Below are 19346 nucleotides of genomic sequence, written 5' to 3'. Positions count from 1 at the left end.
CCAGCAAACCTGAGGAGCAACGCTACAACGAGTAACCCAATGCTCACTACAGCAGTGCCATCTGCCCTGGCATCTTTGAATCAAGTAACTGTACAGACAGAATTGTTTAATACCTGCGTTACACGCTGCGTGGCACACACCGGAATTGCCTGGTGATTCCTCTCTTGCATATCTATACATCACTCTGATTAGTTAACATTCATTAATGGGCACAATCCCTGAACTGGGAAGATCCTAAGTTTGGTTTGTAGCATATGCAATGGTCTGAGAGTCACGAAGAAAATAAAAAGCATGAAATCTCCCTTTTGTCTCATTTTAGCGTACAGTCACACTTAGGACTGTGAGAAATAAGGAATTGCTTTAATGTAAGAAATTTAGCGTCACAGTCTGATTTTTCAACGTAATTTTTTGAACACTTCCAATGTAGACTCCAGTCCAACATCAGTTAGCTTTAATGGAAGTGAATGTAGCTTGTGTCTCGGAAGAAAAGGTATAAAAAGCTTTGCTTCGATCTAATTTGTTGTAAGATATCGTTTCTTAGAATTCAGTTGAGGCCAAATACCACACTGACTGAAATGGTGCTGAACACACAAAACAGCCCAGCCTTTCAGGGAAAAAAGCAGAGCCACGTAATGCAGTTCAGGATGCTTCAGCTGAAGCAGCGAATCTGGGCAGCATTGCTTTACAGGGCAATTTAGATCTGCATCTGAACTCCAGGCATGCCTGCCATAAGGCCTGCAGTTTTGCTTCAGTCTGCCTTTTTCATTTCACAACAACTCACTTTTCCCCTGAATTCATTACCTTTGATGGTAATGAAACGCAAAACAGGTCCAGAATGCTTATTCTGAAGTGTTCTAGTAAGAAACTGCCTGACAACTGCAATCATGGTTGGTAGCGTGTTCTTTTTGTTCCTTTGGCCACTGACATCTTATTTACTAAATGCCCTCCAGGTTCTGAGGCTGCTGGTCTGTCAGCAGGAGCTAATGGTCCCATACCTCAAGCCAAACGCTACTCTAGGCGGTGATGAAAGAACTGTGTGAGACTGTTTCTGCTCTCCACTCCCTGCAGGACGATTATGAGTTGGTGAGACCTGTCAATACAGACAAAGAAACTGCTTACGAAGAACATACACATATGAATGTAGTATAAACACTTTTCCCAGAAAATGCAATTCATGATGCATGGTGGCAAGGATACCCAGGAAAGGTTATCATACAACATACAAACAGAAGTTGTAGGTCTGTTTAGAAAGATGTCCATTTAGCATTACATTATATTAGCTCCATTTTGTTTCCCTGTACTTCCAGTCATCCTAACAGAACAGACCAGAACACAGATTAGCATCGTAGCAGGTTTTAGGAAATACAGAAAATGCATTCATTCCTATTTAAGAACTCTGAATAGCTCTTATGAAAACTTCCTCCAATGTCAGCAGAGAAAATAACTGGAAAAATAAAACTCCAGCCTATGCTGAGATCAATACCAATAACCACTACGAAATAAAGGGATTTCACGCATTGCTCCTGTCTGTGACTTGGCAGTCTTTGTGGAGAGACAGCCTGGGAGAAGGGCATTTGCTGCAGGGCAGTTACATTGTGGCCCTCAAGGTTTTAATGGGAGTGCAAGGCAGCCCTTCTGATCAATGCTGCTAGTAAGATGTACTGGATTATTTCCTTTATTCTGCACTGTAAACCTTCTCAGCAGGTGTCATCCTTTGTGAATGTTCCCGAGTGAAGGGTGTTGTTTGGTCTTCTGAGACTTTTCGAAATAAGCCTCCTACATGACCCTGGGAGTTGGCAACATTATTCGAGAAATCACATAGCATAAAGCTTGGCTTTAAATAATTCCTAAATTATTTACTGCTAGGGTCTTATTTTGCTCCTGGGTGAAGGCCACAACTACTTTACATCTAAAACACAGGAAAAAAATTTATGAACACTCATTTTTTGTTATGTACAAAACGTAGCAAGCTTCATTTTGGCATCTGATTCACAAACTCACTGCCTCCAGCAGCCAGAAACTGCAGATACTATCATAGTTCCCTGCATTGCTGCAGTCTCATAATATCTGGAAGAATGGCAACTGACCTGACTTCAAGAGAGTTATAGGATGCGCTTTGATTTTTTTATATAGTCTATTTTATAGCTGCTTCACAGTAACAAAAAACTAACCAAGACTTGTAGTGGAATGCAGACACATTCTCAACTTTTACTCTTGGCTGTTAACTACAGAAACTTCTGATTTAACTGCATGTGCAGCTCACACTAAACAAGTTTTGACCGTTACTGATATATCTCCAAAACCTGAAAGAATTTCCTCTCTGCCTGTTTACCCTAAGTCATGTTTTACACGTCCAGAGACGACACTAGCTCCTTCTATCCTATCACTCCAGAATAGAGGGCAGCGTGTTGTCTACTACTTTATTCCTATCTTTCATCAACCACTTACCTTGTTCTACCTAGTAATGATCAAAACACTGAAGACAAAATGCAAAATGGTAACATTTTTCTAGTCTTTGCCGTTTACTACACATTGCACGGTTTTCTAGTCATCAAGAGCAACCACAGATCTCCAATCAATTCTGCTAAGATGCCTAAACATTTTAAAAAACAGAAAATTTTTATATCTACCACTACTAACTGATACTCAAGGTAGTCTTTGGTTATCATTAAACAAAAAAGTACTTTGATGACCTCCTGTGTTATAAGCAATTCTCATTGCTTCCAAACACAGAACAGGCTTGAGCAGTAACTGCAGCGAACAGACTGCGCCTTCCCTCACGTTCTCCAGAGAAGGTCTCTACACCATGGTTTCCACAGACTGGCATACCAAGGCAGCTAAACTGCACCGAGGTTGAACTTCAGTATATTTTAATACACTTTGCAGCAGGTCTTAACAATACCAGTTAGCTGTACTCCTTTGCAGGCAACACCAAGAACATACTAGAGGCGGGCTTGAGAAGGCAATCCTTGCCCCTGGAGGCTTTTCATGTTTGAAGCGCTGTCTAACACAGACAATTAACGTGAAACAATAACGTGTGTTTGAAGCAAGAACCTGTTTCCAGTTACGTCTCCTAGGGGAACCTGTGGTTACAGAGATTTGTGACCTGTAAACATCAGATTATCAAATTTAAAGATACTCTCTCCTGTTCAACCTTTTTGGGTCTTATGAGCAAGCAGGTTAAAAATCAGTATCACACATTAGAGAGCATGCTGGCATTCCAGAAGACGTTACATAAAAGTGGAACTATATGGTCATTATGTTAAGTCCTCCAGTACCAAGAGATACAGACTCCACCATTGCTCATCCCTCATCATTGCTCAAATCATTGCGTCATTTAATTCACTCTGCTCATTCGTCCTCATGCTGTGCCTTATTTTTTCTCCTAGTTCAGTCTCAAGTGGTAAAGCAAACACGAACTTGTCCTTTCTGCTTCACGCGGAGAACTGCACCTACCAATGATGCACAGCTCTGCCAATACTCAACCCTCTCTTGCACTTCCCTAAGTTATTTTAGGAAAATGCTAAGAAAAAGTGTATTTTCCGTCTGCCTTGGGAATCTAACTTGATGTGTGACTCAGAGCAGAAAGTATAAGGACTTTGGAGATTCCCCTAATTCTCCTCTATCACTAAAAACCTTCTAAATAAATGCGTACAGTTAGATGCTGTGAATACCCCTGAGCCTAAAGCAGCCGCATACTGAACCCCGACTGATCCAGCTGTATGTACAGCTTGTTTTGAGGCACTTAAGAACTTGCTGATAAGCACATTCATGTTCACAAAGGCCTTTGGGTACTGCTCTGCTAAAGGCTGCCTGAAAGCAAGGACTTAATGCAAGTCATGATGCCTGTCCAAACACCCCAGTTCCCAGAACAGCAAGTAGGCAGTGCTCGGTCTCATCGAAATTCAATGTCCACAAGACCCAGGGAATTACAGGCTGGTCAGTCTCACCTCTGTGCGTGCCTGGCAAGATCATGGAGTAGATCCTCCTGGAAACTATGCTAACGCACATGGAAAATCAGGAGGTGACTGGCGACAGCCAAACATGGCTTCACTAAGGGCAAACAGTGCCTGACAAATTTGGTGGTCTTCTACAACAGCATTACAGCACTGATGGATGAAGGACAAGCAACCGATGTCATATACCTGGACTTGTGCAAAGCTTCTGACACTGTCCTGCATGACATCCTTGCCTCTAAACTAGTGAGACATGGATTTGACAGATGGACCACTTGGTGGATAAGGATTGGCTGAATGGTTGGACTCAAAGATGTGGTCAATGGTTTGATGTCCAAGTGGAGACCGGTGACAAGTGGTGTTCCTTGGGGGTCAGTACTGGGACCAGTGCTGTTCAACATCTTTGTCAACAACATGGACAGTGGGACAGAGTGCACCCCTAGGAATTTTGCTGACGACACCAAGCTGAGTGGTTCAGTCAATGTGCTGGAGGGAAGGGATGCCATTCAGAGCGACCCTGACAGGCTTGAGAGGTGGAAATGTGCAAACCTCAAGAAGTTCAACAAGGCCAAATGCAAGGTGCTGCTCACAGGTCGGGGCACTCCCAAGCACAAATACAGGCTGGGCAGAGAATGGATTGGGAGCAGCCCTGAGGAGAAACGCTTGGGGGTGTTGGTGGACAAGAAGCTCAACATGAGCTGGCAACATGTGCCTGCAGCCCAGAAAGCCAATTGTATCCTGGGCTGCATCAAAAGAAGTGTGGCCAGCAGGTCAAGGTGGGGTGATTCTCCCCCTCTACTCCACTCTTGTGAAACCCCACCTGGAGTGCTGCATTCAGCTCTGAGGGCCCCAATATAAAAAAAGACATGGACCTGATGGAGCAAGTCCAGAAGAGGGCTGAGGATGATCAGAGGGCTGGAGCCCCTCTCCTATGAGGACAGGCTGAGAGAGTTGGGGTTGTTCAGCCTGGAAGAGAGAAGGCTCCAGGCAGACCTTATAGCGGCCTTTCAGTACAGAAAGGAGGCTTATATGAAAGATCGCGACAGACTTGTTAGTAAGGCCTGTAGTGATTGGACAATGGGTAATGGCTTTAAACTGAAAGGGGGTAGATTTAGATTAGATATTAGGAAGAAATTCTTTACTGTGAGGATGGTGAGCCCCTGGACCAGGTTGCCCAGAGAAGCTGTGGGTGCCCCATCCCTGAAGTGCTCAAGGCCAGGCTGGATGGGGCTTTGAGCAGCCTGGTCTGGTGGAAGGTGTCCCTGCCCATGGTAGGGGGGTTGGAACTAGATGACCTTTAAGGTCCCTTCCAACCCAAACCATTCTATGGTTCTACTTGATGATTCTATCCCACTGGTGAAAGAATAGTCAAATGTGTGCAAACCTAGAAGGCTGGGTTTTTCAGGCAGGTTGGTTTGTTTCATTTTGTTGGTGGTTTTTTTTTTTTTTTTTTTTTTTTTTGCTAAACAGCCTTATAAATGCTTTTAGAGATGTAAAGACAGTTCATATCGTTCCCTGAGCAGTTTATAATTCTGCCATCATAACTGTTTCCCAGGTTTTTGTATTGGGATTATTTTTAAATTGTACTTAAATCACTGGCATCTCCATATAATTCTCAAGAAAGTGATTTTGCATTTCTTAAAACTCTTTTAAGAACTCTCAACTCTACAGCCACCGATCAACGTTGTTGCTCGAACAAGTAAATTCAATGTGTACATGTCTAATCCTGTCCTCTTAAGTGTCTGATTTACAATGTAGCTAATTGCATTTTTAGATTCCCAACGCTCCTAGCACCAATTTCTGCTACTACACAAAAGAAGCCAGTTTGATAATTACTCCATATCAAGCCCATTGTTGGGAAATAAAATTCTCGAGGAACTTTATGGATAGCATGCTCTGTCAAGGCACTCTTGTTGAAATTGCTGCCAGCATGATGTCTTTCACTGTTAGTTTTTTCTTGATGGAATTTAATAAATATTCATTGGCAGAGCGCAGTGTAATTGATTCAGCCACTTTCATTTTTTATCAGCTCTGCAGGATGCCACAGCCTCTGCAGAAAATCTCCAAGATTTGCCAAAGGTTGACAGTAAGAAGCTTTGGAGATTCACTTGGTGAAGAGAAGGGAGGGAGGGAAATAGTATCTCCTATCGCCATGTGTAACATTCACTGTCAGTAGAAAAAAAGCTATATGGTTCTTTGGATTAGCAATGTGCCTTATATAACACACTTTAAAAATTCATATATTCATTAAGTGTAATATTAAATGAGATGTTATGATATCAAAAAGGTTTATGGTTCAGAATACCAATTTATACTGAAAAATGCTTTCCAATAAAAATTAGGATACAATACATTAATATTTATTTCTATTCATTATACAGAAGATTTTCCACTCTCATAAATAGTGATTTACATTTACTTTTAGTATTCGCCATGCTAGGCACCAGAAGCCTAATCCCTTTGAACTCTTCATAAAGGTTTTTAACTCCCCCTACAGTATCCACATCTATATTACATTACGTTTAGGACTACTGGAAGTTGATATTTAAGCAAACACCACATTTTTGCAGTACTGGTCATGAAATTAGGTCTCGTACACTAACATTTTTGAAGAAAGAGTCAGGGCTGACTCAACATCTAACACATACATGTAATATATCTTCATTAAAAAGTTGTAAAACTGCAATATGTATTAATATCAAAATGCAATATGTATTGAACACATTTTCTGTATAAAACAACAATTTTCTGCTAACAATAGGGGCTACATATATGTAACCTCTATATGTAAAAATCAGACTTTGCATTTCACCTTACTGTTTCTTTCAGTTGACTTTTAAGTATGCTTCAGACTTCCTTTAGGTAACAGCCTTACTGCTTGAAACCAATTAGCCTGTTAGCATAATGAACACCTTGCTGATTTTCCATCTAGCTTTCTGAGAAATCTCTTAGTGGCACAAAAAGGAGCATATAGTGCCAGGCTCTGCACCTGTAAGAATGTTCTTTTGTAAGCATATAATTTAAAAACATATGTACTATAGATCCAATTCTCTGACTGTAGACACCGATTCAAAAAACAACTAACTGTACTGAATTAAAGAGACTGGCAAAGTGTTAAAATCAGCCATGCTGACAAACTGAGGCATATATTTATTTTGTTTCTTTTTGGTATCTGTTAAGTCGAATTTAATTCTATTGTGAGACACCGTGAAACAAAACACAAAGTCCTTTTAAACTTATTGTTTTTTTCTTTCTTTCTTTTTTTGTCATTCACTTACTGGAATGCCGGTGAAGGTAACTGGAGGCGACTGCCAAGAGATGCTAAAGCTACTGCCATTGGGAGTGAATTTTGTTGAACCTGGAATGTTCACTGGAGGAGTGGCCTGTGTGAAAAGAAAATGTTATTCCAGTAAGAAGAACCATTCCTCTACCAAAGCATTTCACAGGATCTTTCGCTCCCTGAAACTGCAAACCTACAGAAGACTTTCCAAGGTGGAAACCACCTGCACGGTGACAAGCATTTTACCCTTATAAGAGGGATAATCATAGATAAGCCAGTAAGGAAGGGACATGTATGTCACTGTTCTTAAAACCTTTTTTAAAGAAAGATGGCACCTCTCACAAGAATCCATCCAAAACCTTTAAAAGTTAGATCTTACAAAAACCCACACAAAATCAAACATCATATACCAGTAACTTTCAAAATAATGCCAGCTAGCAAAAAGTCCTACAAATGACCCCCTGTTCCACAGTGATAAACAAGGCTGTATTTAGACTGATGGCAGCTGGTTTAAACAACTGAAGACCAGATAACGAGGCTTCTTGGACAACAGGGTTAATAATCAACAGTAAAGGTGGGCCATTTCTCATTTATCAGATAAATGCTTTAAGAATCGTTCCAATTAAAAATGTCTTTCCTATCAAAAACAAGGAGCTGAAAATCATCACTGGGATTCAAAAAAACAGCTCTTAAAAGACTAAGCTAAAGCAAATATTTGAAGGACACCTGGACCCCTTGAACTCATGTTCTTCCCATCTGGGCTATAATACCCAGTGCTGCCCTGTGGTGCAATACCCAATAATATGAGCTCAGACCATTGAGCGTCTTTCATCTTCTGCCTTCCCTCTAGTTTTCCCACTGGGCTATGAGCCCTCAGGAATTCTTCCCTGCCCCTTTTTGAATTCCATTTAATTTACAGAGTCAGGAAATTCATACCCTGCAGTTACCCTGCCTAGCAGGAGCAGGAGCAGCCACTATGAACACAGGCTCTCTTTGACTCCTGAATTTCAAGCTTTCAACACAAAAAAAGGCTCCTTGGTTTAAACTTACAAAGAACTAGCTATTAGAAATTAGCTTTTACTTCTGCCCTTCAGTTGCCTGCACGTGGTATTTAAGTGGCAGTTGTGTTTGAGGCTGCTGAAGTTGTCTCACCGTTTCAAGGAAGAGAGTGCTTCCCTGAGCCACCAGGCAGAGAGGAGTGATGAAAAACTACAACTTGATAGTCCTATTAAAGATCATCTTCAGAGTAAACAAGCGCTGAAGCAATCCCCTGGAGTCCCTCCAAGGAAAAGAAAGAGAGACCACTGGATGCCTCCGTCTATGACAGCGATGCTCTGCAGGCTGCAGAGCCTGCTGATAGCTCCAAGAGAACCCACACAGACATGTGAAGCAAATGTCCACTGAGATCCATAAAATATAAAAACCTCACTGAAAGGCATCGAGAAAAATTTGGCAACTCCAGATGGTACCAGTAGTGCTTCATTACAACCCTGTTCAAATGGGAAGGAGTGAATGACCACAGCACTTCTGCCAGAAAGAACTGGAGGCAGCTGGGCTGGCAGTGAGGCAGCACTGCCTCTGCTCAGATCCCATCAGGGTATCAGCTCAAAGCCGAGCTCAGCACAGTGTCTTCCTCAGGTATTCGAATAAGATCCGCAGTGGACATCCCAGATGCTGAAAGAGCCCCCCTGTAGTTCCTCTGTAACTAAATTTTAACAGGTACAGGCACTCGTTTCATAACGAAACATAAGAAGTTTAAATTGCTGTCATTTTCAGTTACCCAAAATACTGTGGTGCTCAGCTCTTTTTTTTTTTCTCAGTGTCTAAATATCTGCCTCAAACATGATCAGATTTAGACAATCACCTTGTTCATTTGCTTCCCAGATGTGCATCTTCACTCATCAAGCACAGTTGCCTTTTTCACACTGACGTTTTGGACGATCTCTTCCATAAAGCAACACTGTAACATTACAACAAACTGAAGAGTTTCTATACCCCGATCTCACTTTGCTTAGAGGCCTCCATCTGATTTCCAACCAGAATATATTAGTGGATTATTTATAATTATTTATTTGTGCCAACATTGCCCTTACATCTGAAATAGCATGTGCTTGTCCTATTCCCTTACCATGTTTGTCCTCTCACTTTCTCCCCAGGCAGCAATCCCAATCTCTCCTTGCTCCTGCTTTGCCTGAGCTTTCAGTCCCTGGGCTGGAGAGGCTCTCCATGTCCTCCCTCTTCACTGATCACCTTCTTTCCACCCCTTCTAACTGAAGCCCATTGCCCTTGAACTTAGTTGACCAGAACTCTACTCAGGATCTCAGCTGAAGTTATCTTGGGGTCTTGTCCAACAGCATTGAAAATCCCTGTCTCTTCCAGATATTGATTACCCAAGAAAACTGACCTTTTTTTCCCCTTCACAGCTCTATTGTTGTTGGCTCATAGTCATTCTGTGCTTGATTAATGAATATAGGTTTCCTCCTCACATAATTTTCTAACTACCTCAAGTTTATAGCAGAAAAATCTCGTTAGTTCCTAAGATGCAGCACTTTGCGTGTTCTGTCATTAAACTGCATCCAAAACCTATTATTCTGAAGATCACCCAGCCATGTAAGCATGATATATAAATCTCTGTACTGCTGACGTCTCCTGACTTCATTATCAGGAAAGTTTATGACAGTATTTGTGTAGTACCAAAATGATTAAATGAAACTGAGATCAGGCCCAAACCCAGGTTTTCATTCAACTCCACTAATAACATTCAATAGCCCTTTCAAAGTAACTCTCTGCTGTTCTCCCCGACTCCCCAGCTTCCTCTCCTACACTAAATTTATTCTCTAGCCCAAGAAATACTGACTATATGTTTTAAGATCAAATGCTCTCCTCGAATCCGGAGGGGTTTGTTCTGTACTGCTTCTTTGTTGTTTACAAAGCTACCCTGTCCAAGGAACATGTTAGACTGTTCTAGTGTAATCTTCCTTTCGGGTTCCTCCATTGCAGTTCACCTCATTTGCTGTACTTTCCACAGTTTCTTCGATTATTCTTCTAAATCCTTCCTCATCCACAGGACTGGGTCAGACAAGTGTCAGGACTTGCCTGCTCACTTTCCCTTTATATCTTTCTTACCGCAGGTATTATAATTGCCATGTTCCAGTCATACGGGAAATTGCATCCAACAGATCTGTTTAGGATTCTTGTGACCCAGCTTTGGGTTCCATAGTTTTTCCCTTTTTTTAACAGGTATCCTGGGATGAACATTATTCAGCCTCCCTTATCCAAATTCCTTGAGCTGTGAATTTTGCCTCTTCCCTCCTAATGAAGTAATTTCAACGTTCATGCTCTCATCCGTATGAGAGATTGTCTTCATCGCTACATTCCCATTCAATACTTTGTTTCTGTTTTGATACAGATAATATTCAAAAGTAGAAAAAGTTTTGAAATTCTGGACATGGCTCGCTCCAGCAAGCAAACTGCAGGAAATATGGTGGTATTAAAGATGCCGTCATCATCGTCTCTTCTATTCTCTTTTACACAACAGATTAGTCACAAGAATGTTTAAATACTGTGAGTGAAAGCTGGAATCAATTCCTCCTCTTGCTGGTGAGAGGCGAATCTCCACCTTGCCTCCTGGAGAGTGCTCTTCTTTCTGGGCTACAGGGACCCTAGCACAAGATGCCATGGACCTGCTCTGCAGAAGCTGCCTCCTTTGCAAGGACAATCTGAATGCCTGAACAGGGACCCCACCTCCCGCTTCCAATTAGAAAGCCTTCAACAGTGTGGACTGTCACTCCTTGCTGATGAAATGAAGTACTGAAACCAGAGCAACTTGAAAAGGAGACAGGGCTCAGACACCTGTAGTCTCATGTCATGGAATACATCAATTCAAATCCAATTCAAATAGCCTAAACATCTGAACTAGGATTTCCTTAGGCAAGTCCTTTACTCAAAGGCTTCTTATAAAAAAAGATTGAGTGAGCCTCCAAATTGTAGGGAGGGCGGTCACGACTGTAAATCCTAAATGAAGCGAGACTCTTTTCAGCAGCTTAGACTTGCTGCTGCACTCTCTGAGAGGCAGGGTTTAAGCTAGACTGAGAAGAATGCCTTTCTCCCAGCTAGCTTGATCAGTCCTCAGGTTGGTGTGCTACCTGATGTAGCTCCCACCTGAGATGCCAAGCCTCCACCCATGCTTTCTGTCATGCACAAGAGTCTAAACAAGCCTGTGAATTCTGTGTAGTTTCCTCTGCCCTTCTAGTGGGTCTGCTCCAGATGCACAACAAAAAGGTTTCATCTGCACAAAGCTGTATACGAAAATTATTGCATCTGATAAATTTAAGAGAGTTCAGTTCTCGGCTGCATACACAGGTCATGGACCACACTACTTCAAAGCCTCTATTCTTCTTCTCTCATATGGTATCCAGACCAAAATATGTCAAATTTTAGTGCACTTTTAAAATTAATGCTTTCTGTCCAAACTTAGTTGGAAGTTTTTGGAACAGCACATTTTGGATCTGATTGGATTTTTGCCATTGGCAAAGCATTACCTCTAAGAGGAGGAGGATACCACATATGCCTTTTCATTCTTCCTGCTCTACTTCACATAAGCAAACTGACATTTCACACTGTACAAATAAAGGAAATTAATTGTTCCTGGGATCCCTTGGGTACTTGCCTACAGATATCTGCAGTACAAGCAGAGCTGAACTGAAGACTCTGGGGATTCGACTGGCTGAATGAGAATTTTTACAATGCAGGAGACCACATCTCAGCATGTCACCTTGGGCCCCTGTTATGGTCAGTGGAGAATTAACTGATGTAGGCAGTGGGATACACAGAGCAACTCTTCCCAACCTGAAGTATGCACCTATGTGTGGCTGGATAAACAGCACCCAAAATCCACCAGATATGGTGGGAGCACAAAGAAACAAATGACTAGCTCAAAAATGGACATCTGCATTTAAATAAGATGAACCCCTTGGGCTGCCCTGAAAAATTTTCAACCCAAAAAACTAGACTTGGCTTTTTAAAACCCAAAAAATGTGATCTGACATTTCTTCATGCATTAATGACATTAGAGTAATCAATGGAGATCACTCTCACTAGTGTTACCTGGTAAGCGTGGTCCGTGTGTACGAGGTAGAGGTTGGTAGGAGCTGAGCGGCTCAGAGGTGTCATCAATTTAGTCTCAGTTTTGGCACAGGAAGTTTCAGGACGGATTGTATCTTGGGTGGGAAAGGAAGGAGGAGATGCTAAAGATGGAGAGACTGGGGAAAGACTGCTTAAGCCATCTGCTACCGAGTCCGTGTTGAGCCTGATTTCTGTATAGTAAAAATCCTCCTCTCCATCACTGTAGTCAGACTCTCCTGCGCGTCTGTATCAAAATAAATAATTGAAGACCGATTAAATGAAAGCAAGAACCCCAAGGTAAATTTAAGTTGTAGAAAAATGCACAAATATATTCATACTATTAATAAATTAGTATTCCCAGTTTCAACCCTACCTACTTTATCAGCATTCTGGCTGCAGGGAAAGGGGAGAGGAAAAGAAAGTCATCTAAGTCTGAGAGGAAAAGAAGTAGGATTAGAGGGTTTCTTCTCCTCTCAGTGTTTTGAGAGAGATTTTCTCTGTTCCTGATAGCCTCACCCTTCAGAGCCTAAGCCCAACAGCAACTACTATGACTTTGCAAGACTCTCTGGAGATCCACACCAGAATACTTCCTCATAGTCCCTTTAATTTTTAAGCACTGTGTAACACAGACTTACACAACAGAGATGTATGTCCACATACCTAACAGGTGAAGACCATGAGTCTCCACTGTAACTACATGAGACAGTTAGGTTACTCAGCATATTGCACAGGAGATTTCAGTTGCAAAGTAAAGCTCTGAAACAGGCTTATGTTATACAAAATTCATTCACTTTTGCTTCTAGTCCAAGTAACATACACATGGAATTGCAGCTTCAGCTTCTTTGTCTTAGGTGTTGGGGTTTTTTGGTGTTACGGTGGGTTTTTTTTGGCATTGACTCGGAACCATCACAAGCACCTGATGTGAAACAAGACTAGTGAAACCAGCTACTAAGAAGAAAATTAACTCTATCCTAGCTGAAACCAGGACAAAAGTATTCATGCAAGACCCTGAAATGTGCCATCTTTCACACAGCATCAGCTTGGATGTGATGTGCAGATAGCACATACAAAGTAAATGCCCGAGTTGTGCAGCTGTTAGGGAAGTGCAGTGTGAGCTTCACAAAAGTTCAGGAAAGAAAGTGCCTCACTGCTGGAAGACATTCTCATTCACCTTGACGCACTACTCTGCAATTTCCTCAGAAACCTAAGGACCTGAGACAGAGAAGCCAAGGACAATCCAGTTCCTCCCCCCAGCCAAGTGTGACTCCTCCCTTTCTATACCAAAATCCTTTACACTTCCAAAGAGACTGCTCTCTTACCCAAGGTGAATGTTCCGTATGTGTTTCTGAATCCCTGCAGCTGTGCTCAGTACCTTCCCACAGTTTTTCCACAGGCATTTGAACATCACCTTCATGGAGTTCTGAAAATTATTAATAAAGCAACATTAGCTGTAGGAAGATAGAAAGAAAACCAAACCACCCAAAACAAATACACAACTACAGAACACTGTGAAGGTTCAGAGCCTCTAATTCCGAATTTGTAATGATGTAAAAGTCTCTGTCCACCAGTGTCATCCTACTGAACACAACAGAATCCCAGTGAAAAGCTGCAGGAACAGTTTGTGACAAAATATCTCTCTCCACTCTTTTGCATGGCTTTTTCATTTGCCAGTTCCAGTTCTGTCTCCCCACTAAAGAGGCAGATGACGTATCAACTTCGTACATTTCTTTGGAGTCTTTCAAAGAACAGCTGATGAGGACTTCTCATTTAATGCAAGGCATCTTCTTTAATTAGGATCTTCCTAAAGCTCTTGTGAAATTTCTGCTTGTGAATTTTGCAACACACAAAAAATACTGTGCCAGAAAACCGTAGCTTCTGCTATGACAATATTCACCCACAAGCTGCCAAAACCTGCTTTTATTTCATTCAGACGCTGCTTTGACCCTCACTTGGACAAGAGAATGAGAAGCTATCTGGCTGTGTTCAACATTTTTAAAAGGATGTTTGTATAATCTTATTTTAGTATTCTTGTTATATTTTTTAATGTACCTTCACTGGCCTAAACTGAATTGTCATTAATTTAGACTACAGCCAACAAGGCTATAACCAGCCCAATGTTTAATATTTTGAAGACTCAGGAGAAAAATAAAAGCACACTATATGGCAACAAACAACACCAATGTTGCAGAACTGTATAGATTTTTTAAAAGCTAATTTTACCCCCCAATTAAACCTACTTTATAAATTTTAAGTAAAAAAAAAATAGTATCTAAATAATTTGTACATGTCAAAAATAATTTTCTCTACTATTACAGAACACAATATTACAGAAAACATGAGGAAGAGCTTCAAAATACTGTCTTCTTATCCTATAATTTTAGTTACATGTAAGATTAAATGAATATATTAATACAAAGCTCAACTGAAAAGGGAATAAGCACATCCTTAGAGTCAAGTATAGGCTTCACTGTGTCTTGAACAAAAGTTGACTTGCTGCTTTCTTCAATTTGGATCCTTTGCAACTGCATGCCAGTAGACAGTAAGTTTCAGCACTTGCTACAAAGACGATGATTAGAATGTAATTTCAAAAATCTCTGCTGATGTGCTTTTTAAAATACAAGTTGATTGTAGTAGCATGTTCTCATAGTTACTTGGCATTATAGCAACTCCTGTTTGAAAGTAGGGATGCTAAGGGCTTTCAGAGTTGAGGTACCTGATCGTATCGTTTGTATGAAAACCTTCTGCTTTGGAATAAGTTACACATAAATTCCCTCTATAGTTTTTTGATCTGATAATACAACTACCATTCAAAAAGATACAGAATTCTTCTTTTCCTGAAGTTAAATATAATCTACCTAGCAATTTTGATAGATACATTTCTTACTTTTATAATACTAAACACTACCATCAGCTCAAAACCCCAGAACCAACCATGAACTATAGCAACAAGAAGACCACCATGCTTATCATTTACATCTTAGGAATTCTGGTACGACATCATGAACACCATATGCATCTTCAAGAACACAGAATGATTTAACATCAATCTCCAGTTTGATGGTAAAACCAATCTCCTAGCTCCACTGAGTTTTTGACTTTATTGCCAGTGCTAGTGAGTCTGCAAAACCCCATGTACTTAAACATAACCAAATGAAATCTCACCCAGTAGAAATAAAGAACATAAATCATGCTTCCACTTCTGACTAGTCCAAAAATTGCCTCATCAGGCTTAATGTTTTATTTAAGAAAATAATGGAACATAAATGGCTTGGTGAGGAATAACTATGTTAGTGGAAACTTTTAAGCAAACAACTTTCTTAACAGGAAGTGGTTGCTAACATGACATTTTCCAAACATGAAATGGAAGAAACTTTAATGAGTAAAAGTAACATTACCGATCACTCTATTTTCATGTTTATTCCTTCTGATTTTTGCAGCCCTGAAGAAGAAATAACCTGAACATTTTTATTTCAGCTTCTAAAGGTGTGAAAGGTAAAGTACCACACTGGGGCCAGAATAAAAAAGCCTGCAGGAAATGCAGTTCATTTATAAAAAAAAGTTCGGCGGGTAATAATATTTATCTAAATTAAACATTTGCCCTACAGAGCAAAATCCCTGCAAACCAGAACAGAAAGTGTAACAGATCTGTGGTGGGTACAAAAATAGAAATATTCAATGACAACTTACAAAACAATAAAGATGGCAACTGCAAACCCATCTGTCTCACCACAGCTGAGCAATAAGAGTGATGCTAATAAGCTGAACTTTAAGAAATAAAAGGCAAACCAGCACACTTCTGCATTCCCACTCCTCCTGTCCCACACCTGCTAAAATTCCCCCTGTCTTTAGGTTAACAGTCAACTCTAACTTCTAGTTTAATATAACAAAGGTGTTCTCCAAAATATTTGTTTTCCTTTTTAGCAAGAAGCACAAACATTTTACACCCCTCTCCAACAAGCAGGGGCAGAACAGTGTAGCTCAGCAAATAAGCAACACCTGGAGCAAAAGGATAAATCTGAATAGGTTTAAACAATCATTAAAACTTTTAGCTGGTGATGAAGCAATTAACTGTCTCAGACTGAGCCAGAAACAAAGTCACTAAGGAGAATAAATTCTCCAGTTTTTCTCCTTACAAAAAGCCCTTTTTCATCTTGCTACGTAAAATCTGTCCTCTTGCGTTGGGGAGGGAAGGAAACTTGGACTACTGCCATCTCTTTGTTTTCTTCTTCAAGAGAAGCTTGCTTACTAGCGTAATGGTGCTTTTTTGGTGTTAGTTTCAGATTTTTTTTTTTTTAATGCTATGTTTTATTTAGTCTGCTTTTGCACTCCTACCAAGGATAAATTTGGCCACTGCTAATACTGTATCAAAAGCCATCAGGTCTGATCCCTCTCTCCTTTTTTCATTCCGTATGTTTGCACAGAGAAAGCTTCACAGTATTAAGGTATCTGACATGCTGTCAGACAAACAGCACTTTCAGGGAACAAGAAGTATTAAGGCCACATCCAGTTTCTGTGATGACATGTATAAGCTGCCTGTTGCATCCTGCATACAAAGAATTTGCCAAAGTAAGACAGAAATCCCTGGAATGGCCAGAGGCAACACCTTCTGGAAATCACTCTAGTGTTTTCTGAGCAGGAGGCTCTGTAGAACCTCACCATCTGCCCGCAAATATGTGGTGCTGATGGCAGCATGTGTGTGCAGTAGGTGACTAGGTTGAGTGAGACATAGTGGCTAGGCTAAGCACCTATGTTAACTGGATGCCAAGGAGCGATACACATACAGAGCTGTTTGGGTGACCTGTTCCCTTCTCACAGTAAAATAAGTCTACCAACATCCTATTTGCCCATGGGTATGGAATTTAACATGAGGCTAACCTTCCTCTTCCTAGGAATGGGCTCATCAAAGAGAAGGTTGCTTGTTTCAGCTTCATCAATACCATCATCTGGCTGGGAAGGTGTCCGAAAAGCTTTGAAGCTATCAGCTGACAGAGGTGGAGATGGGGTGGATGGGTTGGACTGGTCACTGGGAGCATTCCAGCTCCAGTATCCACTGCTGCTGGTACTAGAAGGCACAAATCCTCCTTCTTTCCAAGATCCATTCAGGGATTCTGTCAAAAATAACAACAGCCATTATTACAACAGTTTTGTGCTTGGGCTAAGTAGCAATTTTATCTAATGCTTAGATGCCACGTTGGTAATGAACGGTACGTTCAATAAAGGAAACCAAAAGCATTGGATGTAGAGAGAACAACCATATCTATGCCACTGCACACAAACTACATATTCCACACTTGATTTTTCAGTTGTGTTTTTTTCTTTTTTTTTAAACAAGAATTTTTCTAAAAAGAAATGCTCAGTTTGGAAAAATAACTTGTTCTGGAGCATAAACCACAATAAGCAGTCAGATCTTGCATGCATGATTAAGGTAAAGCATTCAAATACATCCTCAACTTTCAACAGGAAGACATGACTGTGGTGAGGCATCAGAGCAAGTGCCAAGCCACCACGTGGCCAAGAGGAGATCCCCTGGGAAGGGGACATACACTCTGAGCCTCAGGACACTCAGATCTACAAAAACCTGATCATCTTCCCATTACTAAAAACATCAAAGAAAACCATTACTATACTCTTAACTGCCTTCTCATAATCTCCCAGCGCACTTACCTCTGCCTCATCTGAATCTCTAAATGAGGTACCATGTACCCTTGGAAAGATACCCCTTTTTCTTCATACAGGTGTATCATTAGGCATCTGGTTTCAGAAGTGGGATGCATAGATGCTGGATCACCTCCATACCTGCTCGTTGGAGGAACCCCCTCCTCACTGCAGCACTTTCCCTGACATTAGGTGGTAAGCAAACACTCGAACTAACAGGTTACTCTACAACGTGGTGAGTGGGAGTAACAGCACTGCTTTCACAGTCTGAGGCACAGCTTGAGCCATGTTTCATGTGCTGAGGTCCTCAGCATTAGACATTGACACACCACTCTTCCCAGTCCCTAAAGGGCTTTTGGCAGGAGAGGAGTACATAGGTCACCAGCTCGGCAAAGGTACGGCCCAAGCGTGTCCAATGGTGCAACCATGGGTGGCTCTGCCTGAAGCTTCAGGTTCTCACAAGAGCCTGGGCACGTGCTCAGGGACGGTTTAGGTGCGGTTTCGCCCTAACTCAGGCATTGGAAGCTTTTCCCAATGACACTATAGGTGCCCAAGTACTGTGCAACACCAGACTTCGGGAGTTGGCAAGCAAGTAACATCTTATCGTTCATGAAAAGTTATTTAAGTGTGAGACTGGAGTCTTTTCAAGTCAGTGCCTGCCTTTAAGAGTTCTGCAGAAGTCACTCCTTCATTCCTTCTCCATTTCTTACAGACAGAATTAACTCATGACATCAGCAAGAAAATAATGTCAACCACTTGCTACCAAAAGCTTAACCCCAAACCAGTCAATTTTTACTATTTTCCTCCTAATGCAGTTGGGTTTAGATGAAACCCTTAACAGTTAACACGAGCTGCTCACAAAACAGAATGCAGTGCTCCATCACGTAAGCACATGCATAAAAATACCCCCTTGCACAGGCAGCAGCCAAGTCCCTGCACTTACTGATCAGGGCCACAGAACATAAATGGAATCAACCCTCCCACCCCCCCTAGTTTTCTCTTTGGAAAACAATATATACATTTCCAGTAGCTAATAAATTAACATATGAGAATGTCATGTTTTGGTTCATGATTACAGCCTTCATGTGGCTGTAATGGAGGTGGGGTTTGTTTCTTTTACATATTTGTGCTTTAGTCTTGTGCCAAAGCCAAGAAGTACATCTGGTATCAACTTGTGACCTTAGCATAGCTTAACATTTCCTTTTCTTCAGAAAAACAAAGGAAACAGCACTCCTTCAACTACTATTTTCCGACACATTTATAGCGGTACTTTGTATTCTCATGGTTTACAGCTTTTCCCCACCTTGCTGAAGGAACAGATGTAAATCAAG

General features: G+C 41.2%; 1 protein-coding gene across 2 annotated transcripts in view; it reads right to left on the bottom strand.

The window, feature by feature from the left end:
* The window catches only part of ZNF704 (zinc finger protein 704), a 98779-nt gene that overhangs the window by 3821 nt on the left and 75612 nt on the right, over positions 1-19346 (bottom strand). The window contains exons 4-8 of one of the 2 annotated variants that reach the window (XM_056331711.1): positions 17236-17468; positions 13680-13780; positions 12343-12604; positions 7235-7339; positions 996-1090 (exon numbers count right to left, since the gene is read on the bottom strand). In XM_056331711.1, coding sequence (XP_056187686.1) covers positions 996-1090; positions 7235-7339; positions 12343-12604; positions 13680-13780; positions 17236-17468 — 796 coding nt within the window. The remainder of the gene's footprint in view (positions 1-995; positions 1091-7234; positions 7340-12342; positions 12605-13679; positions 13781-17235; positions 17469-19346) is intronic. The other variant, XM_056331712.1, reaches the window with a different exon arrangement.

This window comes from Falco biarmicus, chromosome 3 (genome assembly GCF_023638135.1).
Source record: "Falco biarmicus isolate bFalBia1 chromosome 3, bFalBia1.pri, whole genome shotgun sequence".
Lineage (NCBI taxonomy): Eukaryota > Metazoa > Chordata > Aves > Falconiformes > Falconidae > Falco > Falco biarmicus.
This window is presented reverse-complemented; position numbering and strand designations above follow the sequence as displayed.